The 25,488-nt window shown below is 47.7% G+C and overlaps 10 protein-coding genes across 10 annotated transcripts; 6 read left to right on the top strand and 4 right to left on the bottom strand.

Moving 5' to 3' along the window:
* Window positions 1-380: 380 nt before the first annotated feature.
* Window positions 381-991, bottom strand: F5891DRAFT_937816 (Ctr copper transporter; the record flags this gene model as incomplete). The annotated part of the gene is made up of 3 exons (XM_041374128.1): window positions 381-480; window positions 532-771; window positions 828-991. 3 exons carry the CDS (start codon window positions 989-991, stop codon window positions 381-383), a joined length of 504 nt encoding a protein of 167 aa, XP_041234009.1.
* A 1,135-nt stretch (window positions 992-2,126) lies between these two features.
* Window positions 2,127-2,955, top strand: F5891DRAFT_993017 (Rhodanese-like domain-containing protein). The gene is made up of 3 exons (XM_041378227.1): window positions 2,127-2,388; window positions 2,447-2,682; window positions 2,748-2,955. The coding sequence occupies exons 1-3, from the start codon at window positions 2,161-2,163 to the stop codon at window positions 2,824-2,826; spliced, it is 543 nt and encodes a 180-aa protein (XP_041234008.1). The 5' UTR covers window positions 2,127-2,160; the 3' UTR covers window positions 2,827-2,955.
* Window positions 2,956-3,069: 114 nt separating this feature from the next.
* On the top strand, window positions 3,070-3,881 carry F5891DRAFT_937309 (Frataxin; the record flags this gene model as incomplete). Its single annotated transcript, XM_041374090.1, has 4 exons — window positions 3,070-3,254; window positions 3,329-3,446; window positions 3,522-3,616; window positions 3,722-3,881. 4 exons carry the CDS (start codon window positions 3,070-3,072, stop codon window positions 3,879-3,881), a joined length of 558 nt encoding a protein of 185 aa, XP_041234007.1.
* Window positions 3,882-4,332: 451 nt separating this feature from the next.
* F5891DRAFT_13714 (uncharacterized protein) lies at window positions 4,333-5,300 on the bottom strand. The gene is made up of 2 exons (XM_041370621.1): window positions 4,504-5,300; window positions 4,333-4,448 (listed from the first exon to the last, which is right to left on the bottom strand). The coding sequence occupies exon 1, from the start codon at window positions 5,168-5,170 to the stop codon at window positions 4,529-4,531; it is 642 nt and encodes a 213-aa protein (XP_041234006.1). The 5' UTR covers window positions 5,171-5,300; the 3' UTR covers window positions 4,333-4,448; window positions 4,504-4,528.
* Window positions 5,301-5,375: 75 nt separating this feature from the next.
* Window positions 5,376-7,835, top strand: F5891DRAFT_1124221 (transcription factor; the record flags this gene model as incomplete). Its single annotated transcript, XM_041363869.1, has 10 exons — window positions 5,376-5,480; window positions 5,539-5,964; window positions 6,017-6,111; window positions 6,162-6,212; window positions 6,270-6,356; window positions 6,407-6,531; window positions 6,580-6,744; window positions 6,794-7,392; window positions 7,564-7,624; window positions 7,762-7,835. 10 exons carry the CDS (start codon window positions 5,376-5,378, stop codon window positions 7,833-7,835), a joined length of 1,788 nt encoding a protein of 595 aa, XP_041234005.1.
* A 373-nt stretch (window positions 7,836-8,208) lies between these two features.
* F5891DRAFT_1205396 (Bromodomain-containing protein) lies at window positions 8,209-11,177 on the top strand. The gene is made up of 7 exons (XM_041369020.1): window positions 8,209-8,320; window positions 8,369-8,748; window positions 8,814-9,290; window positions 9,338-9,677; window positions 9,734-10,040; window positions 10,094-10,424; window positions 10,476-11,177. Exons 1-7 carry the CDS (start codon window positions 8,230-8,232, stop codon window positions 10,800-10,802), a joined length of 2,253 nt encoding a protein of 750 aa, XP_041234004.1. The 5' UTR covers window positions 8,209-8,229; the 3' UTR covers window positions 10,803-11,177.
* A 795-nt stretch (window positions 11,178-11,972) lies between these two features.
* F5891DRAFT_1160506 (alpha/beta-hydrolase) lies at window positions 11,973-14,183 on the top strand (the record flags this gene model as incomplete). Its single annotated transcript, XM_041365231.1, is given in 17 exon segments — window positions 11,973-12,020; window positions 12,093-12,200; window positions 12,250-12,305; window positions 12,372-12,418; window positions 12,465-12,522; window positions 12,577-12,596; window positions 12,654-12,801; window positions 12,859-12,907; window positions 12,927-12,997; window positions 13,044-13,257; window positions 13,308-13,532; window positions 13,559-13,624; window positions 13,682-13,701; window positions 13,761-13,776; window positions 13,833-13,960; window positions 14,022-14,049; window positions 14,109-14,183. The coding sequence occupies 17 exon segments, from the start codon at window positions 11,973-11,975 to the stop codon at window positions 14,181-14,183; spliced, it is 1,377 nt and encodes a 458-aa protein (XP_041234003.1).
* Window positions 14,184-15,545: 1,362 nt separating this feature from the next.
* F5891DRAFT_1179948 (uncharacterized protein) lies at window positions 15,546-16,057 on the bottom strand (the record flags this gene model as incomplete). Its single annotated transcript, XM_041365853.1, has 3 exons — window positions 15,546-15,644; window positions 15,776-15,919; window positions 15,968-16,057. 3 exons carry the CDS (start codon window positions 16,055-16,057, stop codon window positions 15,546-15,548), a joined length of 333 nt encoding a protein of 110 aa, XP_041234002.1.
* Window positions 16,058-20,011: 3,954 nt separating this feature from the next.
* Window positions 20,012-20,980, top strand: F5891DRAFT_992954 (uncharacterized protein). Its single transcript, XM_041378225.1, has one exon. The coding sequence runs from the start codon at window positions 20,060-20,062 to the stop codon at window positions 20,963-20,965; it is 906 nt and encodes a 301-aa protein (XP_041234001.1). The 5' UTR covers window positions 20,012-20,059; the 3' UTR covers window positions 20,966-20,980.
* Window positions 20,981-21,463: 483 nt separating this feature from the next.
* Window positions 21,464-23,780, bottom strand: F5891DRAFT_992949 (uncharacterized protein). Its single transcript, XM_041378224.1, has 14 exons — window positions 23,526-23,780; window positions 23,382-23,470; window positions 23,248-23,313; window positions 23,160-23,189; window positions 22,999-23,105; window positions 22,909-22,948; window positions 22,778-22,850; window positions 22,695-22,728; window positions 22,384-22,543; window positions 22,314-22,334; window positions 22,222-22,262; window positions 22,118-22,174; window positions 21,934-21,987; window positions 21,464-21,838 (listed from the first exon to the last, which is right to left on the bottom strand). The coding sequence occupies exons 2-14, from the start codon at window positions 23,468-23,470 to the stop codon at window positions 21,558-21,560; spliced, it is 1,053 nt and encodes a 350-aa protein (XP_041234000.1). The 5' UTR covers window positions 23,526-23,780; the 3' UTR covers window positions 21,464-21,557.
* Between the last annotated feature and the right edge of the window lie 1,708 nt (window positions 23,781-25,488).

The raw sequence follows: 25,488 nt of genomic DNA, 5'->3' as shown, positions 1-25,488 counted from the left end.
TAATACTATAAACCAGGCGGGAGGAACGCATGATAAGGGACCTAAGAAAGAGGTCTGTTTGTAGAACCCAAGTAGTGTCACAATGAGACCGGGTCTGTATGATCGAGCAGACAAAAAATAAAATTTTGCTAAACCATTTTGAGATGCCATCCCACTGGAAGTCCGACTGCCTGTGGGCGACGAACGCATGATCACATAGGATCATGAGTTGATGGATCGGGTTCCCACTGTAACAGATTGCATAGTTGACTGTCCGATTACAAGACAGATATTGAGAGGTGTCCAAAATTAACATGAAACTAGCAACCATAAAGCTACCCTCACACGAAAGCGACTGACAGCAAAGACCCAGTAAGAAAATCATCAAAACAGTGTTCGCTTTAAACTCGACCTCCATTCAAGCGACCAAATCGCCCGAACAGAACTTCACCTATGGCAAGACCCACAACGATGGATATAATATATGAAGCATTGAACGTCCTGATATTGGCTAAGTTCAACTCTTTGGATGGCATACGTTGCGGGACTTACATGACGGCTAACATCAGGGTATACGAAAAGAGTGATTGAACAGCCTGGAATATCCCCCGCGCGATATCGTGCATGGGAATGAAGGGAGGCACAAGCCTCTGGCGACTGCGGACTCTCGCTGAGGTGATTGGAAGAGAGGAAGGTTCTTCCTCGATCGCATCAGAGGGGTCTTTGGCTTTATCGTCGACATATTGAACATTAGTTGAAGTACGCTGCGTTTGCAAGATAAGCGCAAGGGCCCTGCAAAGCGAATTAGCATTGATCATGCCATGTATGTAAGAATGGCTAACATTGACCCCCACTGGATTTCCATTTGACGCCGGAATGCTGAAATCCAGCGTTCAAGAATACAGAATGCGACTAGCGCAATGCAAGCACCGGCGATTGCACCTTTCGACTCAGGCATCCAAGTCTCAAAAATCAAGTAGTCTCCGCCACTGAAATGTAACCAGGGCGTCATCATCATAGTCATCGTCATCGTCGTAGTAGTAGTAGTAGAGTTCATATCCATGATGAATTCGAGAGTTTAAGGTGACTATACGCAGGAAGTGGGAAGCAAAGTAGATGGTAAGAAGACCCACTCCTCGGGGAATACCGAGATTAGGTTCTCAGGCTCAGGGCCCGCTAAATTTGGAGAGCAGCTCAACACCAGATTCCATTTTTTCGATGCCTGTCATGAATCTCGGAAGCTGAGCAGTTGGACGGACAATATATGAGATAAACGCAATGACAGTGCCACGTCAACAGGTAGGTGGATTCGGAGAACAACGCTCACACGTCACGGCCATGGCATTCATGTTACCCCGTGGAACGTACTCGGAGAAATGGGTGAGCTGGCACGAACTGGTCTGCGTATGGTTCGTCCGATCGGTACGACGTCGGCCGTACAACCGTGCTCGGCATGTGCGGGGGAAATGATAATTAACCCGACTGGCGTTGTCCGTGACTACAAAGTGCTAACAACAATGAGCACTGAACGCTGGGAATGGAAACATATTCTCACAGTATCGGTACATGTACCATGCCACAAGAGTGAGCCAGACCCAGGACCTCGAGAGGAATATTGAAAGAGATGACAACAGGCATATAGATCCTTTTCGCAGGTAACCTGAACCATAGAGACGCGGGGACGAGGACAACTGAGACATGATCCCCACAAAAAACATTGAACCCGCAAGATGACAGATAGAACGAGTTGTAAGGCAATGGCACGTCACAGTACAAGCTTGTTGAGGATGACACTCCCACTTGTGCTGCGACGTGTCAAGGAAAGAAACCACAACGTTGGTGGTTCCTTTGAGGTAGCTCGCTCCTAAGACCACACAGGCTCCAAAACTGCTAAAATATGAATATTTATAGCATGGAGGTGGAATTCAGAAGCCCACGGCGCACAGACGGGCATGAGCGATGAAGGCAAGGTGGAGGATGAGGGAATGAAGGAGTGAAGGATAATGTGCTGGCAAAGATTGAAATGAAGGATACGGGAAGACTGCGGCATTTCTGCGACAACCAATAGCAAAAAGAGCGGATTGATCACGTGAATATTTTCTTATTCATAATAGCGCTTACGTAGGTTGGTACTTTATGAGCTTAGCGCCTGGTATTACTCACACCATATAGGAATCAAGGATGCTGCGAACTGCACTTTTCAACACCACCCGTCATGCAGCACGCCCTACGCTACTCGCGCGTCAGGTCGCGAGACCAACCTATCAGATCTTCGCGCGCTACGAGTCGAGCAAAGCTAATGACGCTCTGAAAGCTGCTCGCAAGGCCAAGGACAAGCTCCAGAAGGATTGGCAGGGGCCCGTGCTCACATACGAGCAAGTTAAACCTAGGACCCTCAGTCCCAGTGCAGTACGTCGCACTCTCATATTGTGCCTGTGCCTACCCACTTTCTCACTATCTTTCATAGGACGCCTACCTGATTGACGTGCGTGAGCCCGATGAAGTTATGCAGGGCTCTATTCCGTCCTCTGTGAATCTACCACTCTCGGTACTTGCCAACTCGTTCCACCTTTCGCCTCAGACTTTTAAGGCGCAGCATGGTTTCGAGAAGCCAGGAAAGCAACAAGAAGTCGTGTTCTATTGTCGTAGTGGAATGAGGAGTGCTAGTGCATGTGATATTGCGAAGAGGAATGGATATGAGAAGTGAGTGATCGCAGACCGGCCATCTTGACTGTGCTTTGATACAACGTGCACTCATGTTTCTTTAGCATTTTCAATTATGAAGGTTCGTGGCTAGACTGGACGTCACGAGAAGGAGGAGGCAGGGGGTCTACTACTTCAAGTTAATGTACTTCCCCACATTTTAATAATGCAACATGCATAATACAGCCCTCGAGAATATTTTTTCTTCCATAGCGGATGAAATGAGTTTAAATTGATCTTCCAATTCTCAACCCTGGATGAATTTTGAGAGCGTGGTCGACGTTTCAAGAAGTTCGAACACTTCATTTTTTATTGCTCGTGGTTGTCTAGTGATCCGACCTTCTTGATCGAAGTCGTTCTCACGGTTAGTCCGACCCGTGCTGCTTCATGTTTCTCTGCAACCTGCTTCGACGCATTCCAAAAAGCACGAGCTTGCATTGGCAGAATGCAGCTGCGAATAGGATATCATTGCTAATAAGACATGTCCCATTGACAACGCGGGTTCCGGTGGCGACGCACTTTTACGTGTGCAGACGGACATTGAGCACGCCTGCCCCCATGGTCAATGTCAGGTCCGCTCCCTCCTCCTGCCTCCGTTTCTCCATCCTGCTCAAGATGGTCAATCATTTTCCTATACTGTATGCAGTGACCTATCCATAGAGCGGTATCATGCACTTTCTGACGCGACCATGACAACGTTACTCGAGCGGCTCGAGGATTTGCTTGACACAGTAGGAAACGACGCCTATGAAGTAGATTATCATGTAAGTACGCTCCAAGATACCAGAATTCTGGCCCTGTGGTGGTGCCCTTGACTCACTATCTTTCTTCTGCTGCAGAGCGGCGTCCTGACGCTCAACTTAGGTACCTATGGGACATACGTGATCAATAAGCAACCACCAAACAAGCAAATATGGCTGTCTTCCCCACGCAGGTGGGTCGAATCGTCTGATTGATGATGTTTCACACTGACGCACTTCTTGCTTCGTATGCCTGATTTCGCCGATGAACGTCCACTCCTGAAACGCGAATTTGATAGTGGTCCCAAGCGCTATGATTACGTACCGGAATCAGACGGCTGGCGATATGCGCGAGATGGAATAGGGCTTGGCGAGCTGCTGGATGAGGAGATAACGGATATGCTCCGAACTAAAGTCTCCCTGCATCTAGAGGGTGTGTCTACTCAGATACGGGAGTAGACTTGTTATGGATACAGATTGTCATTACGATCTCTTAGTTGCCTACTCATAACGGATAGGACTTCCTCCACTCATGCAGATACAAAGCAAGATCTATCGCTTACGGATGCCTTCCATGGATTGACAATGTGATTCCATTGATACTTCATTGCCTACACATAACGGGTAGGAATTGCTCCATCTTTTAAAAGCTGCGGTTTAATTGCAATCTCGGATATCCTGTATTTGCGATGCATGATAGTACAGTATGTGATAGTGGTGTAAAAACAATGCGCCGAAGAATGCTCATGTGGATGAAAGTATGTGAACATGCCAAATAAAGTAGAATGCTAGGACCAGAGTGATGAAGACATCTATGATGACAGACTAAACGATGATGGGATCAAAGGTGCCGGTCACGACGGACGGGTGTATGATATGTCTTGGTCCACAGCACCTGATCTGAAGGCTCGATCTTATAGTAAGTTCCGGTGTTGGTTACTGTGGCCTCGCTCCGTGACAGGAGTACTGTAATTAGGGCCTTCTTGAAGTTCCCGTCTCCGCGAGAGGAATACTGATCCCAGTAATCTGTTCGGTATAGTTAGCAACGCCACATGAAAAGAAGAGAAGACACGATTCGTACTTATTGGTATCCTCGTAGCGTTCTCTCACAGACCTGACTTCGTGAAATCCAATGGGGTGTGCGCAGCCGATTCAGTATGAGCTTGGGCCGCATGTGGAAGATGGGAATAGAACTCAGGCAAAGGGCATTCCGGCAGCGTTGGTATAAATACTTTGCCGTTGGAGGAAATAGAAGGAGGATGGCGAAGTCCATGAGTAGATTGCCAAAGATTATGTGGATAGGTGGCCATAGGCGGTGGAGGGGCTGAGAAGCCTGCGTGCGGAGGCAAATATAGATGTGACGGTGGTTGCGAGTTCGGTTGGATAAACATAAGCCTGTGCTGGTGGAGAGCATGCATCTCGTGTAGCATAGTATTGGCCTGCTTGTAGTCTGTATAGTCCGGTGATTCCGCGAAGTGACCAGGTTCCGCGTCATCTTCCCCATCTATCCAATCTTCTTCGCCATCGCTATCATCTGCGTGAGGCACTGACAAAGGTGGTTTACCCCAGCCTCTCTGTGCACCGTCTAGTACTGGAGGGAGTATTCTGCGTCTTTTAGCACGCGATTCATGTGAAAATATGTCTGGAGGAATTTCACGGTGTGGTATGGGTCTGATAGGTCGATCGGGAAACGATGGAATCTCGTCCAGCGATGGCGGAGGCGTTGAAGGACGTTGCCGTTTGAGCATACTAAGTTATTTTGGCTGCAGGTCAGAATATAGTTGGTTGGTTGAAGGACAAGTGTAGCGTTCTTGAAGCCTCAAGACAACAGTTAGGCGGGGTTTCCATTTCAGGCTGTTTGTGGGAGTAAGTAATTTAGGTGTGGTTGCGAATCTTTGCTAACTCCACTTCCACAGATCAACACCGACAGCCAGCTCTGACACAATGGCCGACATGGACATATTTTCTGCGATGGGCATTGTTGGATTCGGCAAGGCTGCCAAAAAGCGAGAGCTTGATCCCAACAGGTTCGACAAAACGAAGCGTGAGGAGCTAGTGGTCAGAGTCTCATCGTTTTTCGGTTGCCATTGTCCTCTAATACATTTTATCCGCTTAGCAGCCCAAAGTGGAGGCGAAATCCTTGATCCCTGTTTCAGGGCCTTCCACAGTATCTATCCGGGCACAATATCAATCTGACGAAGACTCGGACGACCCCGGGCCTTCCCTTCCGCAACCAGGCCTTTTCAAACAGGATACTGATGGCGTAGGTGATGAAGACAACGAAGATGATGATGCTGTCTCTACTGACGACGAGCCTGAATACGACCCCAGCGCTCCCTCGCTATCGGCCCCCGATTTTCCGATCACCCACGAGGCAACGCTCAAAGAGCACACCAAGGTGATTTCCGCGCTTACAGTGGATCCGAGCGGTGCACGTGTTTTGAGTGGCTCGCATGACTATGATTGTAAGTTGTGGGATTTTGGTGGAATGACGACGCAAACGAGGTCCTTCAAGACGTGGGAGCCTGCGGGCAGTTACTATGTACGTGCGTTGGTTTTGCGACGGGAAGGATGTTTTTGACACTCGAAGAAAGGTTAATGATCTCAAGTACTCTAACGATGGCCAGCAGTTCCTCGTAATTTCAGGGACAATTCAGGCTAAGCTGTTTGATCGGGAGGGCGAGGAGAAGTAAGTTTAATCTATCTTGTTGCAGAACAGAATAGCTTGAATGACCTCAGAGCAACGTTCGTCAAGGGTGATATGTATATCAGAGACATGAAGCACACTGCGTACGCCCCGTCCCATATCACTCGTTAGCATGCCTACTTACGCTACATATTTTGTAGTGGACACGTCGGGGAACTTTCAAGCTGCATGTGGCATCCGAAGGACAAGCAGTATTTTATCACTAGTTCGGCAGACTCGACCATTAGGCAAGCTCTCACGCCGCTATCAACGAACAACTTCTGACATTACGGAATAGAATATGGGATGTCGAGAACAAACGAAAGCAGAAATCTGTTATTGTTGTCAAATCAAAAGAACGTGGTGCACGGACCAAAGTGACGACGTGCGCTTACTCTACCGACGGAACGCTGATTGGAGGCGGTATGTCCGTTTTGATCGCGAAGTGAAGTAATCATTGATGGTTCTCAGCCTGTCTGGATGGCGCACTGCATATGTGGCAGGCATCATCAAATTTTGTGAGACCAAACATGACGATCGAGGGCGCACACACGAAAGGCACAGATGTTGGATCTCTGGTTTTTTCCGTTGATGGGAGAACAGTGCTGACGAGAGGAGGGGACGACACCGTTAAGCGTACGTACGAATGCAGGCTTGTTGACATGCTTGGCTGACGTGGGCACAGTGTGGGATTTACGAGCCTTTAAACGACCGCTCGCGTCACATTCGGGGGCTACTACATTGTATCCTGGCACTAATGCTACGTTCAGCCCTGATGAAAAGCATATCCTAACAGGCACCGGAGCCCCCTCAAAGGGAGGACGAGGTAAATTGACGTTACTCAGCCGAGAGAATCTCAGTGTCGTAAAGGAGATCGACATGGACACGACACCTGTCAAAGTGGTCTGGCACTCCAAGATAAATCAAATTATTACAGGTCTTGCGAACGGTACCATTTCAGTGCTGTATTCGCCGAAGACATCGTTGAATGGTGCAAAACTGTTGCTATCAAAGGGAGCCCCAAAAAGACCGACGATCGAGGACTTGTCGGACGCACTCGCTGCACCAACGATCTTGACGCCACATGCCTTGCCAATGTTCAAAGATGGGGAGGGATTAGTGAAGGGAATGAAGAGGAAGCGGGAAAAGGACCGGATGGACCCGAGGAAGAGCAGGAGGCCGGAGTTACCGGTTACAGGACCGGGTCGGGGAGGACGAGTCGGTGCGAGCGCGACGCAGCACGTTGTGCAGAACTTGGTGCGGGATACAACACGCGACGAAGATGTGAGTGCTCTTACTTTTCTTTATGTCGCTTCATAGCATGAAGTTCTCGCGGATTATTGTGCACTGCTGCGGTGTCATAATCACGTGCTTCCTATCTTCTTTTGTTTGATGGTTTCCAAGGTGGCTGACCATACGTTTCTTTCTTTCATACTTCTTTTTTAACGACTGTAGCCACGGGAGGCATTACTCAAGTATGCGAAGATGGCAGACGAAGACCCCCAATGGACTTCAGGTAAGCAGCATGTTTCAATAGCCTGGGCTGCGGGGTTGCGGCAAGTGGGAGGGGCCGTAGCGGAGTGTGAAAAGAATTGTTTTGGGTTATTTGTTTTGATCGGTCGGCTGACGTGGCGTTACTTTGGATTTAACCAGCATGGCGACAAAACCAGCCCAAACCCGTGTTTGCGAACGTCTCAGAGGACGAGGAGGAAGAGGAGGAAGGATGAGCACCAGACTTGTGAAGTTGTGGATATTAGAGCAGGAATTAGTTTCAATTTTATGCTCTATGTGAGATTTGAGGTGTGAGTAATTTTTAGTGGCCCCTGCGCAGGTCAAACCTTAATTCCGTTCGCCTATAAAGACCCAATGGCTGCCTTCCGATTCCCCCAAATCCAAAATCTCCTCTCCTCTGAAAACGTCACGCTGTGTGACGCATTAGTCACGCGCCACCCATGAACGCGACAGAGCACAGCGCGACCAACACCGAACAACGATCGATTCTTTCTATCGCCGTCAACGGTGACAATGTTGTCAATGGTGCACGCGATCCCTAACTTAATTACTTATCTCCAGCTAACTTGAAAATGTATAACAAATTCTGTAGACCTGAAACTTGACCAAATGACTTCAGACTCTAATAATCCTTCTCTAAAGTCTGAAATCATCGACACGCTCTCAACTTGTGTAGAAATTTCGACTCCACTTGATCCAGGTTAGTTCTTTTCCCTATTGTCTGTTTTCTTTGTTCTTATCGGAACAGCTTCCATCCCCATTCACCCTCCGAGCGGAACACCAAGACCAATGGAGGGCCAGTTGTTGGATGATGTAAAGATGGCAGAGGAGACAATAGTTGATGATTCGGATGAAGTCCCTACAACTAATGGCGTACACACCGCTGACGCCGATGGAGATGTCCACATGGACCAGTCTCCCCCTACTACCAACGGTCACTCCAATGGTACACCATCCCATTTCTCACCAGCTCCTGTGGACTCTGCTGGCCCACCGACATCGCGTGCTACTTCCAATTTCGATTCTCCTCAGCAGCGCTCGGACGCCGTCGATGATGATGAAGTCAAACCACCTCCAGCTAAGCGCGCGCGTAAATATTCAGACGCCGATCAGGCATCCATTGCAAATGTAAGCATTCTTTTGTTGTGCGCCGCACAGGCGTGCTAATCCCTTTCTTTTTCCCGACCCTGAAGACTGGTTCTCCCCCTCCTATTACAGCATCCTCTGTACAAACAAATGGTGACACCGTTGTATCAAGTCCAATCCCAGCGTCTACACCAACGGGAAACGGCATATCGACCCTCAGCCCCGTGCAACACAGATTTTGTCTGTCCACGATACGTTCGCTTAAGAAACTCAAAGATGCTTCTGCATTTGTGCATCCCGTGGACCCCGTCGCCCTTAATATTCCCCATTACCCGACCATAATTAAGACCCCAATGGACCTGAGCACCATCGAGCGCAAGCTCATGTCATCTAATCCCGCTAAGCCAGAGACCAATCCCAACATTCCACGCTATTACAGTGCGGAGGAGTTCGTTTCTGACGTGCGGCTGGTGTTCAGCAATTGCATCACGTTCAATGGCCCGGACCATGTGATTGCTCAGGCAGGCAAACACGTCGAGGCTGTCTTTGATAAGCAGATCAAGCAGCTTCCACCTCCGGCCGAGGTATGTCATTTGTTGATGTATGCTGCGTGCGCGACTTATTGTTGCAGCCGAAGCCTCCTATTGTCAAGAAAGTTGCCACGCCTCCACCCCCACCTCCACCAGCTCCCCCCAAGAAAGCCGCGGCAGCACCTGTTCGTCGTCCTTCAACCTCCGTTCCTGTCATTCGGCGCAACGAGGCCGAACAGGCATCTGCACGGCCGAAACGTGAAATCCACCCTCCTCCTCCCAAAGACCTACCATATGCCGATGTGCCAAAAAAGATGCGCAAGGTCAAGGTGCCTAAGGACGATGGCACAGGGGAACAGCTCAAATATTGTGGAAGGATCTTGAGTGACCTCCAGCGAAAGCAGCATCAAACGATTGCCGCTCCGTTCTATGAGCCTGTTGGTATGTCCAAAGTCAGTTTCATACCTTACGATGAGATCACTCATGAAATTGTACAGATGCTGTAAAGCTTGATATTCCGACATATTACAGAGTCATCAAGAAACCCATGGACATGTCAACCATGCGGAAGAAGCTAGAGGCCGGGGAGTATCCCAATGCCTCGAAGTTCTTTGATGACTTCAAACTCATGATCCGAAACTGTTTCTTGTTCAACCCCGCCGGAACACCTGTCAATCAAGCAGGGATCGAGTTGCAGCGGCTGTTTGACGAGAAGTGGAAGAATCTACCGCTCCTTCGGGATGCAAGTGATGACGAAGAGGAGGAGGAGGAAGATGAGGAGTCGGAGGAAGAACGTAATCGTGGGTGGACTTCACATGCAGCATGTTCATCCTCTAATGTACTCTATACACAGGCAGGATCGCTAACATTGAGGCTCAAATTGAGTCGATGCGCGGTAATCTCATGGCTCTGAAGGCCAAGCCAGCTAAGGAGAAGAAGAAAAAGGAGAAGAAAGAGAAGGCTCCTGTCGCTTCTACCTCAAAGGCCGCTGCTTCGCGTGCGCCCAAGACAACACCTGCGACCAACGGGAACAAGCGTAAGACCACGACAAAGAAACCTATGGCCGAGGACGATGCGCTGTCGTTTGAGCAGAAGAAGGACTTAAGTGAGGCTATCACCAGTCTCGATGGAGTCAAGCTTGAGAAGGTCATCCAAATCATTCATGAGGGCGTTCCCGAAATTCGTGATGTGAGTCAATCGGGAGATATGTACTATCATATTGATAAACCATTCAAGCAGAGTACCGAGGAGATCGAACTTGAGATCGATATACTACCACCACACGTTCTCACAAAGTTATACAACTTTGTGCTTCGACCTCTGAGGCAACCAACGCAGAAACGGAATCGAACTGGCAAGGGCACGGGTACTGGAGGCCTTAAACGGAAGAGCATGGACGAGACTGCTGAAGCTGAAAAGATTCGCAAGCTGGAGGAGCGGATGCGACTCTTCGACGATAACAACTTTGCCACACCCAACGCTACACCTGCACTAGCTCATCAGAACGATAGCGATCATTCATCGGACTCTTCTTCAGACGACAGCTCGGGCAGCGAGTCGGAGTAACTCGTCTTCCCCACCTTGCGACGTCGCTCATCGCATGCGGTTGATATTTTTTGCGCGGCTTTGACGGGTTGTTGGTAGAGTTTTCTTCTTCACCCCCCGCTTATTGTTCTCCTTTAATTGCGACTGTCGTCTTGATCTTTATAACATTCAGAATTTGTGCTACTCTCCATCTCTTCGCTCTTTCGCAAGCAAACGTACATACATACACCACCAAAATTAAAGAACAGCAATGTAGTTAGTTAATTCTAGTCGTGGCTGATGGTCGTCACAATTACAGACCGTGCCTGCTCGATACCTTGACTTGGTTTGATTCCACGTACTCAAGATGACCCCAATGCCATTGGAGTACACATGCAGTCTTCTCATGGCGTAAAATAGATCTCGTTCAGTTCCGCACTCTGCGCTTCGCTGGCTAGGCTCGAAGTCCTCTTTGCTGGTGACCGAGGCTCATCACCGCAGCGAATAGCCGCCAATGTTGATTCCTCTTACCCACGCAGCCGCTCGGGCCCGCAGCTGCTGATAACAAACTAACTTGGCAATACTAAGTGGTCGCATGTCTCTTGCAGACCACTGAATTGAAGGTCTATCCTGGTGATTTCATTCCCGTCAAAGTTTCAAATTAATCTCTTCCCGTTGTCTCATTCGAGAACCATGTCAGTGCTTGCAGTCGCACCGGCGCTTTCAGTACTTCAAACGTGACGCTCGCGAGCTCCATCTCATCCGCGTGTTGGAAATGCCAGTGCAACCTGCGATGAAACGGAGCGAGAATGATGTATCGATGTACGAGCAACAGGGACGCAACCATCTGGCCCATATGCCGCGGCCATCGCAGCAGGAGTCAGCATCCGACGTTCAAGGCTCAATTGTCATCGAACAGTGTCTTAAACCAGCTACCAAGACCCTACCTAGCTCATAGACTAGCCTGGCTAGACTCCCAAGGAGTTCATCGTGGATCCAGAGTGGACATCTTCTAAATGTTCTTTAACTTAAGTACTCAAAGCTCATGCTAAAGAGCGCTAACTTACGGCATCAGAACTTCAGCCATATATCGTTTTTCCGCCGCCATGTGGGCACCTGTTCTTGATCGCCGGATATCTTTTCCAGAGTATCTTTAACTCTATAAGTACCTTGAGTTGACAACTTTAGACCTCCCTACCAGCGCGCACTGCCATGTTTCTGGGAACGCTTATCCCAGTTAGAATTGCATTATTAGCTGGCGTATGCATTACTCACACTGTGTCTGTTAATCTCGACACTGCAGAAGCAGGGTTCATCGACACTTGGTCCAAGGCTAATCCATCTGTGATTCGCTATGTTAAAAACTCGGAAATCTGCGAAACAACTCCAAATGTTACACAGATTTCAGGGTACGTTGACGTTGGGACGAACATGTCCATGGTATGTTTCTGTGCACCATGCTCTAGATGTAGACTGACTCAAAAAGCAGTGGTTCTGGTTCTTTGAGTCTAGAAACTCACTCGAAACAGCCCCATTTACTCTATGGTAGGTTGTCTGGAAGCTGGACTAAAAGTACCTGAGTTTAGGCGCACCATTAACCTGCATTCGCAGGTTGAATGGTGGTCCTGGATGTTCTTCTATGATCGGATTGTTTAAAGGTCGATTGCTTTGATTTCTTTTTAATCTGCTTCCCATCTTCCACAGAGAACGGGCCATGCTTAGTAAATGCTGACCGCAATTCGACCACTCTTAACCCCTACAGGTATGTAGGGATCATAGACCTTTTCATATACTAGACTAACATGATATCCTACAGTTGGAATAATCTCAGCAACAGTATGTAATATGTAGTAGCTCTTTAATTATGTCACAAGAACTGACTTCCTCACCCAGTGATCTATATCAACCAACCAATTGGGACTGGATTCTCCTATGGTAATACTGATATGGTGAATAGCACTGAAACTGCTGCATCCTATGTATGGACTGCATTCCAGGTTTTATTTGAGAGTCAGCTATTTTGGAAGTATGCCAGTCGAGAGTCAGTTGTTTAACTCATTGATTCGGTTGCATGGACGATTGCTTATGTCGTGCTCAGATTCATCTTTGCCACAGAAAGCTATGGCGGTCACTATGGACCCAGTTTTGTGACCTACTTTTGAAGAGCAAAATAGGTTAATCGCTAGTGGGGGGATCGATGACATTCCAATTGTGGTTAAAGCTCTGATGATTAACAAGTATGTTGCTCTCATGGTTGTTTGGGTGTTGAATGAACACTTGCAGTGGCTGGTTTGATCCGCTCATTCAGAACATTGCATGGCTGAACTTTGCGACCCATGCTCCAGGTTATGGGCAGCTCCAGCCAGATGAAGTACTCAAGGACATGTCAAATGCTCTTTATGGCTCTAATGGTTGCATAGTACAAGAGAAAGCCTGTTACGCTGCTGGACATTCCACCAGTTCAAACAGGATTTGTCAGGATGCTGATGATTACTGTGTGAGTGACATTTGAGTAGTATCTCTAGGGGCATCGCCTAACTCATTCAGATTGATAATATTTACTATCCTGCTGTGGAGGGTTACGACCAGCATGATTTGCGTCAAAATTTATCCATTTTATCCCCCCCTGAGTATTATATGGATTATTTACGTGAGAAGCATGTCATGGAGAAGATTGGTGCTGAGGTTAAATATGAGGAATGCGCAAATGCACCTATGGAGCAGTTTGCAAAGACAGGCGATGCAAGTTTTTGTCCAACTTTCCCCCCTCGAGTGTTGAATTTACGATCCTGTTAAAGGACGCTAGGACTTGGCTGCCCCAGCTGTCGGCTCTGGCCAACTCTGAGATGAAGATTTTGATTTGGGTGCGTACATCAGTGTCTACTCCATTGTTTGCTACCTAATTTACCTGGGAACCATAGGCTGGAGATGCTGATATTAAGTGTGCTTTCCTGATGTCATGATACCTCGCGAGATCTTGACGCTTCTCAATGGCTTTAGCTGCAACTGGCTTGGGGTAGGTTGACACATATTTTGTCTCTCACATTGCTGAGAAATTCTGTCGTTTAAAAGAGTCATGCGTCAGTCCTAGCAATGGATTGGTATGGCAACAAGACGCTCCATAACACCCCATTCACCAATATGACAATCAACGGCATACCTGTTGCAGCTGTGCAGAATGTTGACAACTTCTCCTTTGTGTGAGTGTTTTTCTTTCAACTTGCTTTCAAGATATATGCATATCATTATTTTATCTGTTAGGTGGGTGTACGCTGCGGGACACCTAGTGGTTAGTCGACTCACCCCCAAGATGACAATACTTACTGATGCCACTTATGTTATTATCAGCCTGCTTTCCAGCCCCAAGTAGCATTGGAGATCTTCTTGCAGGTTATTCAGAAGGAACAACTTCACTCAGTCTAAAGAGTGAACTCAAGTAACAGACACTGGCATCGTGCTGATGTATCCTTGGCGTGTTGTAGGAGGGGAATGCTTTTCCTCAAGCCCTCAAACTGCCCGCCCGATCTACGTCAAGGATGTGGCATGCCCATCACGAGCAGCTGCTTCAGATGCGCCGAAGTTGCAGAGACCATATAAAATGATTAGTATGACTATTTTGACGTCTAGATAAAGTTATTTACTTTGTATCGTGTAATCACGATTCTAGCACTTTGCAGTCCCCAACTTCCCATGAAATTTGTGCATGTATTTTCTGTTTCTCCCTGTATATAAATGGCGGTTTATATACTGTAGAGTAAGGAACAATAAAGAACGTGAGAGAAACAATGGAGACATGTTGCCTGGTAAGGATGAAGGCTTTTTAGGAACACTACATACGCCCTCCAGGTCCTCTTAAGAGGACCTTCTAGTCATCTGTGGTAGGGGACTGTTAAGCCTGAGATACATGTGCAGACTGGATGTTCATGGTACCCATCGCTGCTAGGAGGACGAGGAGGGTGATGTTAATGATAGCCAACAATCCCAAGAGGACGGATCTACCAAATAGCTCTTGGGGATGAAGCCATGATGACGAGCCTCAGCTTCTAGGTCCATTTTCTCATGCCATGTAAGTGAAAACATGCTCTCCTACCAGCCTGGCGTCTCCTTGTGACAATATGGTGGACCTTGTGAACCCATATACTAAGATAGGCAATCACTGCGAAAATGAGAAAATAGTCGAGCCAGATTAGACAAGGAATAGAACCTATAACAGGACAGTAACACAATGTAAGAAAATAGATGTTTCGCCAAGAGTTAGAATCAGCAAAGGTACATTTGCGGCACACAAACTGGACACTGGAAACAAAGGATTTACGGGCTCTCCATAGATGCGCAATAGTCTAATCCGACATCGGAATTTAGGGATTTGCACGTCGAGTTTACTTCTGAATAGAATAGGAAACAAGTCTGATTATTATCTGATTATACATATGTTGTACATGTGCTACCCGTGCTTCCTAGGATCCTCCATGCAGCTCCGGATTTTTTCTTGCTTCCTCCCCACAGCTCAATGCTGCCCACTAGTAACGCTATGTATCCTGGACATGGACAGCAACAGCCTAGTAGGGCTCCCAATGACCTGCAAAACCAGTTTAATCCAGCGATACACCATGGAACTGAGCCGGAGCCTTACAGTAACCAGTTCAATCCTGGAGATTCCGAACCATGGCTTGCCCCGGTGTGATGAATTTTTTAGTGCTGGGATGGGGGGACAACAGGATGGACCTGTTACACAAACCGTAATTAGTCCAATAGTAACACAACTCGATAAAAACTCACTTGTAATCATGTAGCCTGCGCCTGGATCCTTTCAGTGGCACCTGCAGGATGCTCCACTGTATCCCTACCGAGCTGCAGTGACTCCGCATGCTGTATGTCTTCTGGCTATGAGAAATATTGGTATCAGCTCTAATTTGTCGTTTAAGGGAGGAACATCGCACCTAGGTCAGACTCCAACACCATTCACTGGAAGCCAGCCGTCATCTCGAGGACAGTCCGTGGGTCCAGTGACGCACTGGAGGACCTGCCTCAACAGCGCCCAACCAATTGCTTAATGCTCCTGGCACCTCGGTGTGTATGCCGCTAATGTCGGGACCCTTGACAGTACCTGCTTGTGGGCTTAGCATCTGGAGAGGCTTTTGGATAGATATTTCAATGGTCTGCAAAGAAAATTAGTTGGCATCAGTTTATTTGCGCAAGGTACTTACTATGGGTCCTGGTGTTCTGCACTCGAAAGTGAATTTAAATGTTTTCACATCCACGGGCAGCTCGAGCTTAATTGCATCGCAGGCTGCCATAGCGCAAGTAGTAAGTACAAGCTGTAACACGGGACTTGAAGAAATTTTTGAAAAACCTACTTTGCTTTAAGTACAACTTAAACAGACGTCGAAAGGTTAGATTTCCGGGGCTGGTTTGTGGTGGAATAGCATGTATTTGAAGAGAATAAACGGAGGTCAGAAAAGATGTGTTAACGAAGTTGGAAAAGTGTTTGTTTACTCATGTTGCTTCAGACCGAGCGAACAAAATTTGTGACATGTCGGATTTTTGTCTGATTATAAGCTAGGTACGTTTAGAGTCGTATTATACGCGCTGTCTCCCTCTGATTAGGGTCCGACTATTTTCTCGTTTCTGCAGTGAATGCGGGGATGTCGATGAAGCTTACATAAGACGCATGCTGATTTCCTTTTTGGTCACACCGTGAAAGAAATTGCCAATGACATTAATTTCTCAAACGACTGTAATGCATGGCTCGGTAGCATCTGCGGTGAGAGCTCGTACAGGTTAGCGAATATGTTGCACCTGTACTTGTGGTACGGGATTCCAATGATGGTGGATTGGCAGATAAGAGGAGTTGGACCGGCAGTGAGGGAATCTCCAAGTAGAGATGAACCACGAGCCTAGAGCACTGGAGGTAAGGCGCTCCTCTTGTGACAAATTTGATGACGAGTTTGAGACGTAGTAAGAAGAGATAACTTCGGCTGCATCCGCCGGTGCCTGCAGCACTTGGCCCGAGATGAAGCGGGAACAGCCTCGGGCGTCTACTACTTTGCAGTTCAGAGCAAGAGACCTACGATCCCTCCAAGCTCACTTCGACCACGTTCAACACCATCAACCTCCAGTAAAATGTCGAAGCCCATTCCAATTACTACACCCGTGCGAGAGTTTAAAGGTCATGAACATTGTATAATGGCAGCCGCAGTGTTCCCCGATAAACGATTGGTTACGGGCTCACACGATAAGACGGTTCGTCTATGGGACTTGGAGACCGGCGTTGCATTGAAGAAGATGGAACTGCATCGCGAGGGGGTATCGAGATTGGCGGTCTCACAAGATGAGCAATTGATAGCAAGCGGTGATCTGAATGGGGAGGTCATGATCTGGCACGGAGAAACTGGAGAATTGCTCTCCCAGCCCATCAAAGCTCACACCGAGTGGGTCAGCTCGCTGGATTTTTCTCCTGATGGGACAGTGCTGGCCACTTGTTCAAACGACGGAATGACAAAATTATGGAGCACCAAAACCTGGGCGGAGCTGCAAGGAAGACCAATTAAATGTGGTGGTGGTACTGGTTGTGTTCGGTATTCGCCATCTGGAGAATTTCTTGCCATCGCAACATCGAGCATCGACATTTATAATTCAGGCACGAGGGAACTTGTCGCATCCTTCAAGGGTCACAAATCGCACAACTTCTCACTCGTATGGACAGCCGACGGCACACGCCTTCTTACAGGCGGCGATGGGGTCGATCCTACCATACGCGAATGGGATACAACAACCTGGCAGCAGGTTGGCGATCCTTGGACGGGCCACTCCAATTATATCAATGTCATGGTCATTAATCCTGCTGGCACACTCATCGCATCGGTATCTCCATATGAGGGTCATGTTCGTCTTTGGCGGGTCTCAGATCGACGAACCGTTGCCATCTTCAAGCACTCATCCGGGCCAGAATGGGTTGCTTTCTCCGTAGATGGCAAGCACATCCTCAGTGGAGGAAACGATAGGATGATCTCAGAGTGGGCAATACCCAACAACATCAATTCAAAGGCACGTTTCCTGCCTTGCCTCATAAATCAAAATTTGAGCATGTTTCGTGCAGATCCTAGGCATCATGACAGCTCGCATTGCATGCATAGATGGAGACTTGTCACTCGCCGAAGAACTACTCACACGAGATATCAGCACCGATGAGAACAACCATACTTCCTACGCTCATCGCTCATTTGTTATGGCGCGAAAACACGACTGGGACCACGCCGTTCAGGATGCAATCACGGTGAGATATACTCACTTGATCATGGTTCTCTTATGAAAGACTAACTCGATGGTGACATAGTCCATTAGCATTCAGCCATCGTTGATAGGCTTTATCTCCAAGGGTATTGCCCTCTGCGGAAAAGGCCACATCCGCGATGCGAGGGTAGCATTTGATGTTGCATCCATGTACACAGATCAAGATTCAGAAATCGCTCATTTTCTGCTCTTGATCAAGGTATGTTACAGTTGCCTTGCATACTCTGTCTCATTCCATATTTCAGGCCATAACACTGTTCAATGCAGGTCAACATGACGAAGCAAGCCTGCTCCTCAAAGAACTCGCTGCGGGTTGTCCGAATGCCGATACTCGCGCATGTCGTATCGTGGAAGTAAGTAGCATGCAGCTACACCTGGTCATCAATCCCAACCTTTGCACATTAGGCATATCTGCGTGTTCAACTCGAAAAAGCCTTGGATGGCGCACGTCATGCCGAAGCCGCTGACCATTTCACTTCCGCTGTCAACTCCAGCAATTCATCACCAAAATTAAACGTTCATGAGATATATGAGGACCTGGTGGTGGTGCGTTAAGACGATGTGTACATAGTGCTTCTCATAACTATATATTTTGTCCAGCTCTTCGGCTGGGATCTGAAATGTTTGTGGCTGACTACACACCAGAAACGGTGTAATGCACTCCTTCAGGCAGGTGAATTTCAAGATGCCGTGAAATTATACCGGTATATGGTGGATTCAAGTAACAAAAACACCATGGTCGACTACCTCGACTGGTCCAATGGCAAGTCTAGTTTGTAATGTCATGCAGGCCACAATCCTCACCTGCATTTCACCCAGCTTTCAGGGAAGAGTGCAACACGCTTTGTATTGCCAACGGAGATGTTGCCCTCGCTGCAAGCGAGTATGACAGGGCTATCGACCTGTACTCGGCGGCGATCGCCCTGGATCCTGCATCCGATGTCGTCTTTGCAAATCGCAGCAAGGCGATGTTGGGGAAAATGCTATGGGAGGATGCAGTTCTCGACGCGCAAAAGGTGCGCTGGCATGTATGTTTTTGTAGCCCATATTGACTTCGGCAATGCATAGGTCACCGAACTTAATCCTTCATCTCACGTTGGATACCAGTTAACACATATAGCGCTGCGTGGCGCGGAACGTTACGACGAAGCCATCGAGGCATTCACAATCATGTTGTCCAAGTTGGACGATGCTCCCGAAGCGCAGATACGCAGTAAGCCATGGAACACTCCTGCATAATCTCGAAATGCCTATATCATTCTACAGGTTTGCGTCGGCAGTATGTCTGTCCATCCCAAGCAGAAGACGCTATTCGAAGAGCAGTTTGGATCGAACTCGAAAATGCCCCCCTTCGTCTGCTCAACACCTCTACGGGTCTTTTGTGCGACCGAGCAGCACAGCTAAATTCCTTCAAAATGAGTCCAGAGTACAATGAGCTTATCACGTTTCCAACGAAAGATTCAAACCTCCGAACGGAGCGCATCAAAGATGTAGTGGCGACGTACTTCCGTTGCGTCCTGCTATCACACAGGTGGGAAGAGACGGAGGTGTTACTGCACGACATTCAGGACAAAGTCGTGTACGAGTTGAATGGACTTAGTGGCATTGCGAAACTGCAGTCGTTCTGCAAAATCGTTCGTGATGCTGGGTATAACTGGGCATGGATGGACACATGCTGTATCGACAAGAAGAGCAATATTACGGAGCTTCAAGAATCGATCAACTCCATGTTCGTCTGGTATCGCAACTCAGCGCTTACGATCGTCTACCTATCTGATGTCCCTCCTTCATCCCAGTCCGGTGCACTGGCGGGGAGTGTTTGGAACGAGCGAGGATGGACCTTCCAAGAATTAGTTGCTCCGCAAGTTGTTATCTTTTATCAGAAAGATTGGTCGTTATATCTCGGCGACCGCTCTCGCAACCACAAAGAGTCCCCTGCAATCATGAAGGAGTTAGAGGAGGCGACGGGCATAGATGCACGGGCCTTGGTGAACTTCAGTCCAGGTATGAGGGGTGCCCGAGAGAAACTGCAATGGGCATCGAAGCGCGTGACCACTCTGCAGGAGGACGTTGCGTACTCGTTATTTGGCATCTTCGGTATCACTCTACCTGTCATCTATGGCGAGAAGAAGCAGAACGCGCTCGGACGGCTCCTACAGGAAATCGTGGCTCGGTCGGGGGACATCACTGTCCTCGACTGGATTGGACAACCTTCCGAGTTCAATAGCTGTCTTCCAGCCCATATTACCTCTTACACCACTCCTCCATGTGCCCTTTCATCTTTGTCTGAAGATGATATTCACACACAGCTCTCTTCGCTGCGAAAAAATCTCGATATTGTGGATCTGGCTTTGGAACTTTACGACCAGCTTGATTACACAAGCGCTGCTCGTTTCGCGAACTGCAGGCTGCATCTGCCTTGCATAGCATTCCGTGTCACAGAAGTCAGTCTAAGCTACGGTCCATCCCAAGAGACTGGATATAAAGTCAAGGCAGACGGGCTTCGTGACCTGCTGATCACTACCAAAGAGCTGAATGTTCACTCGCGGACAAGACCCATCAAGCAAACTCTCCTGCTTGTCCGTCCCTGGGATCGCTCTCTCCTCGAGCTACCAGACTTTGCAAATCTGCTAGACGATACGGAGAGCGAGGGGGATTATCGGACACCGCCTTTTTCTCCGTCAGATGACTCACCTAGCCATTCTCTTGTAAAACAAGATGGGGTTGATCTAGAATCGCGAGCATTGCGGTTGCTCGTTCGCCTTGGACAGCCTTTTGGCGCCTTTTTGCTAGCGCGGCAGCGCGGCGGAGAATACAAGAGGGTCGCGTCGGATCGTGATATCATTGCGCAGGTCAAAGATGTGTCTTCTGTTCAAGACTTGATGGACATTAAGACGGTAGAAATATTGTAGATGCATATTTTTCCCGGAGATGAGGGATCTGAGCGGTGTTCATTGGTACTTCGTATATGTGATACCACATGTATGTGTATTGAACTATAGATTCTCTTCGAAGAAGACCATGGAAACCTATCTGCGGTAAGCTGGCATCCGCCAGAAATGCGAGCGAGCGAAAACAGTGAAGATCCATAGGGAGACGCACTCGCAGTGGTAAGAGGATGAAAGGTGGATAACGCAAGGGAGACCAAACAAACACATTTGCAGCGTAAGAAGGTGAATCGGTCGATGGTCGGTCAAGTGGCAATTACGGTGCTTGACAGTATACAAGAATACCAACGCGCCACAGGAAGCTCGCGTGACACGGGAACATAATTCGAAATAACAGGCAAGAATGGTCAGAATGTAGACTAGTATTGTGTATAGTACTAAAGGTCTCTTAGAGTAGTAAGCAGCGATGGCGACACAGCTCACCAAATATATATGCTGTGAATGGGGACTGAGATTATAGTAGCACCGGGTGGATATATACACGTCAATATCGTATATTGGGTATTATCCCGTAGCAAATAGTCGTTCCTTCTTCTTCGGCGCCAGTGCCTCAGATTCATTTTACCCATGAGCTAGATTGCTCAGATTCCTCCGTGTAATCCACCATCACCGAGCGCTCGACGCGTACGCGTATACCGAGTTCCATGTCGTTGGAATTGCGAGGCGATTTTGCCCTGAGCTCTGTATCGACGGGGTTTTTGGAGCCGTTAGAGCCCTTGGAGTGGCTCTTGGACTCGAACTGGGAGCGGAGACCGGACATCACTTTTTTCGTTGCAGTGAGTGTGGGACGCGCGACGATCACGTTTTCCAAGTGTTGAACATGTGGCTCTAACATTCCTTTGCGTAGTTGGGTGATCGGAGCGGAAGAAATGGAATGAATGAACGTCGCGAGCCTTAGCAGAATAACAGTCAAGCTCTAGAGTGGTGCGTACCTCGTATATTGATGAGAATCCGTTGGCTCATGATCCACGTTAAAGCATAACCTACTGACGCCCTAATGATGCATTTTAAGGGGTCTGATCCCCTTGACGCCAGATGATACAAAACTTACCCTGCCGACTAATGATAGGAGCGAGTCGATGTGAGTCTCCATGGTGTATCCAAAGTTGAGCCTACATACCTGAGTATCGATATTAGTTGTATGATAAAGGATGAGATTCAACACATTCGCCGCTGAGGGAATGTTAGGAGAGTGCTCATCGCAAGCAGAATATACTTGCCGGACAACACGATGAGATATCCGATGCCGTCATAGATCAGGCTAAGCATAATGAGTGATGCACATCGACTCTGCCAGTGGTAAGGGACTTACACCCGTATTAGCTGTTCAACTCTGACAGAAATGGTTTAGCAATACGAAAGATGAGAAAGAAAAGACTCGCCTGCTACTGAGCGGATTATAACGCAGAAGATGCATGGTAGAAATTGTCACTATGACAATGTCATACACCAACACAGCGAGGTAATAGAACCAGGTTGACAATACTTTGCCAGCATCTCCCGAGGTGCAGCTATGGTTCACGAAGATCTGAACAGCCCACACTGGTGGTAAACGACCACTTACTTTCCCTAAGAAAGAGATACTGTTTGCATGAAATCTCGTTGTAAGGAAAACTGACGTACATCAACAACAACAGCTGTGTATCGTAAAGGTCAATGAAAACCCAAGATTAAAATATAAGTCAGAGCTTACGAGTCCGGTGAAACATATCGGAGAACCACTCCGCCTAAAAGAAATCAGAGAAAGGATATCATACTTGTGTTGTAAGAACCCACTGAAACAGACAGGAGGTATAGCAGCAATAGTACAATTCCTATCCGCCTATCTCTTCTTGCAATATTGAATGCTCTGAACAATTTTTTCAGTCTGTGCAGCTGCAACCCATAATATATTCGACAGGACATACCTGACACCTAAGATTGCCTGTGATATCATTGTTTGCATGGCTACGGCATGGTCAATAGAGTCATGGTAGGTAAAGACCAATAGGACAGACCTTTGAATGCAGGCGCCACAAGATAGTACTGTTGACACGTTTGTAGGGTATAGGTGGTGGAGAAGAATCCGTAATTGCTAATTACTATAGCCATGATACTAATATAGCTGCATTGAATGTGAGCAAAAAAAATCCACAAGACAGACGGAGGACAAACGTACCGTATAAGAATGAATAAGGTGCAGGCAAGACTGATGAAAAGTGAGCTTGTCAACAGTGATACGTGAAAATATTCCAGGGTATACATACCTTATATGAAAAATTGACGATTGGCTTCGGTAAAAGCGCCATTCTGCGGGGAGTGTAAGAACATAACTGAACGTAACCTGTCAGAATATTGTGACGACTATGGGGCCGCAACAAAGATTTAAAACGCTACTTACTCGTAAAATGCAACTGAGATGGATGCTACTCGCAAATATTTTTCAGAGGTTAGGCTGTCTATGACGACACGCCGCTCCAGAGCCTCCATTTAATAAACGAAAAACTCGTCCTCTGTGATAGACTGAGGGGAGAATGAGGGTGAAAAAGGAATGTAGGAAGGGCCACGCGACTCGGAATAGGCTGATGCTGAAGGCTTTTACGAAGAAAGAAATAAACACTGAGGGGGAATGCCAGCAAGGCAAAACTTTTCTACCAAAACCACACTTTGAAATTGATTAGATGTACTCGGGTACTAAACGATATAAAAGGGGCAATCTTGTCTGAAGTAAATCTGTCATGCAAGCCAAGATTGAGCCAGCAAGTTAGCCAGCGAGACATCGGCTGGTATTGGTGAGGCACATCAGGGCACTGATTAGTAGTAGTAGGCGGTCCTGATGTCCACTTTATTGATTAGTAAGCAAACATGGGGTTTATGAAATTTATGAAATGAAATTCATTTATGAGTCCGAGTCGTGCCAAGTCAGTCACGGATTCTGCGAGGAACGACTTTCACAGTTCTGTCACCCCAAATCAGAAGGGCCACAGTATTTTCCAATTACTCAGCGTTCACCAAGTACTGATAGGCTTGGGCTCAGGCTGAAGTCGAATGAGTACAAAGACAAAGTTCTGGGAGGACGCGAGTCCGTCGTTGTGCGTCTCATTGCTTCGTATCTACTCAGTCCACATGATAGTAGGCCTTCTTCGAATTCTCAGTCTAGACTCATACTCTTCAGATTCCCAGATTTGTATACGGCTTCAATTTAATACCAAAGCCTCTCCCTCTCTCACCATATCTCGAGTTTCCATCTAGACGAACAGTAGCGTGTGTGCACTCAGGGCTCTGGTAAACACCGTGACCTGTCGATTTTCATTGGGACCCGAGCATACGTGCTGTTTTCTGCACTCCAAAAAGCGTGTTTGCCAGCAATAGGGCCTAGCGCTTTCTCCGCATCATGCTTCGGAACCTGGAAGACTTTCTATCAAGAATTGCTTCTACGTGCACATCTAGAACCTTAAGGGATCCATTGCTTGTTTAGAAAATATTGACGACTTACCAGATTCTCTCATCCGCAGGCATGGTCGGCAAGTTTTTAGTCATCCTCTGATAGAGACGACGACGACGTTGTCCATAAGCTACCTTAATACACTGCCGTGTGTCCCATGTGTTCCCTTGGCACATGATCGACCTGATGTAACAATAAAGACGGCCGTGTTACCATCAGTCACCAGCGAGTGCATAGTTGTTGCGCTTCATATGAGCGGCAAGAGGGAGTTCCATCCCACTCGCTAAGTTTGTCTTCCTTCCGCAGCAGGAGATAACTACATACTGTATGCAATGTTTGCAGCTTGAAGCTTGAGCTTGAGTAACCAGCTGTACAGATTAAGCACCCACCAGTGACTCGCATCCCATACACTCATACACATCTATCCGCAGTGTCTCATCGATATCGCTCTGTTGTGAGGTCATGAATGAGTATTTGTGTTCGCGTTTGTATTCAGCCGTAGCCCCAAGACTTTTCTTAGGTCAGATCTGTACATGTATAGCTGGGTTTTGCGGTCCATACTGCCTTATGATGCTGCTGACCCACAGCATGCTAGCTTCCTTGCAGTTCATCAAGTCGTTCTTCCTCCCCCACACGTGCTTCACCACCAGTATATTTCTCGCTACGTCATCTGCGTTGATGTACGATAGCCTCCAAATCAACGCGTTGGGTATCGCATAAACTGTGGTATGTTCCCGAAAGAACGTATACCCGAGTCGTGGCTCCCCCTACGACATAACCGCAATCAGGTTGTACGCTGTGTGGGACCGACCTGTCACGGCAATGCGGAGGTCTGACCCAAGCTTATCCATCCGATTTTGGCTATGATACGAAGGCAGGTGACTTGACCCTCGTTATCTAACAATGATACCATAGTAAAACCAGGACGACGGGGTCTCGGTCTTGGCCAAAGTTGAGAAAAACTTATTTGCATCGGTGGCAGTAGCAATTTGTGCCATGGCGTGCGCAGGGGTCAATGGGAACTCTAGGGGAGCGTGAGTGTCATCGCACGAAGTATCTTAGA

The sequence above is a fragment of the Suillus fuscotomentosus genome (genome assembly GCF_016647785.1).
Source record: "Suillus fuscotomentosus strain FC203 chromosome Unknown F5891scaffold_1, whole genome shotgun sequence".
NCBI classification, from domain to species: domain Eukaryota; kingdom Fungi; phylum Basidiomycota; class Agaricomycetes; order Boletales; family Suillaceae; genus Suillus; species Suillus fuscotomentosus.
Note: the sequence above shows the minus strand (reverse complement) of the source record. Positions and strands in the feature narration are given on the sequence as shown.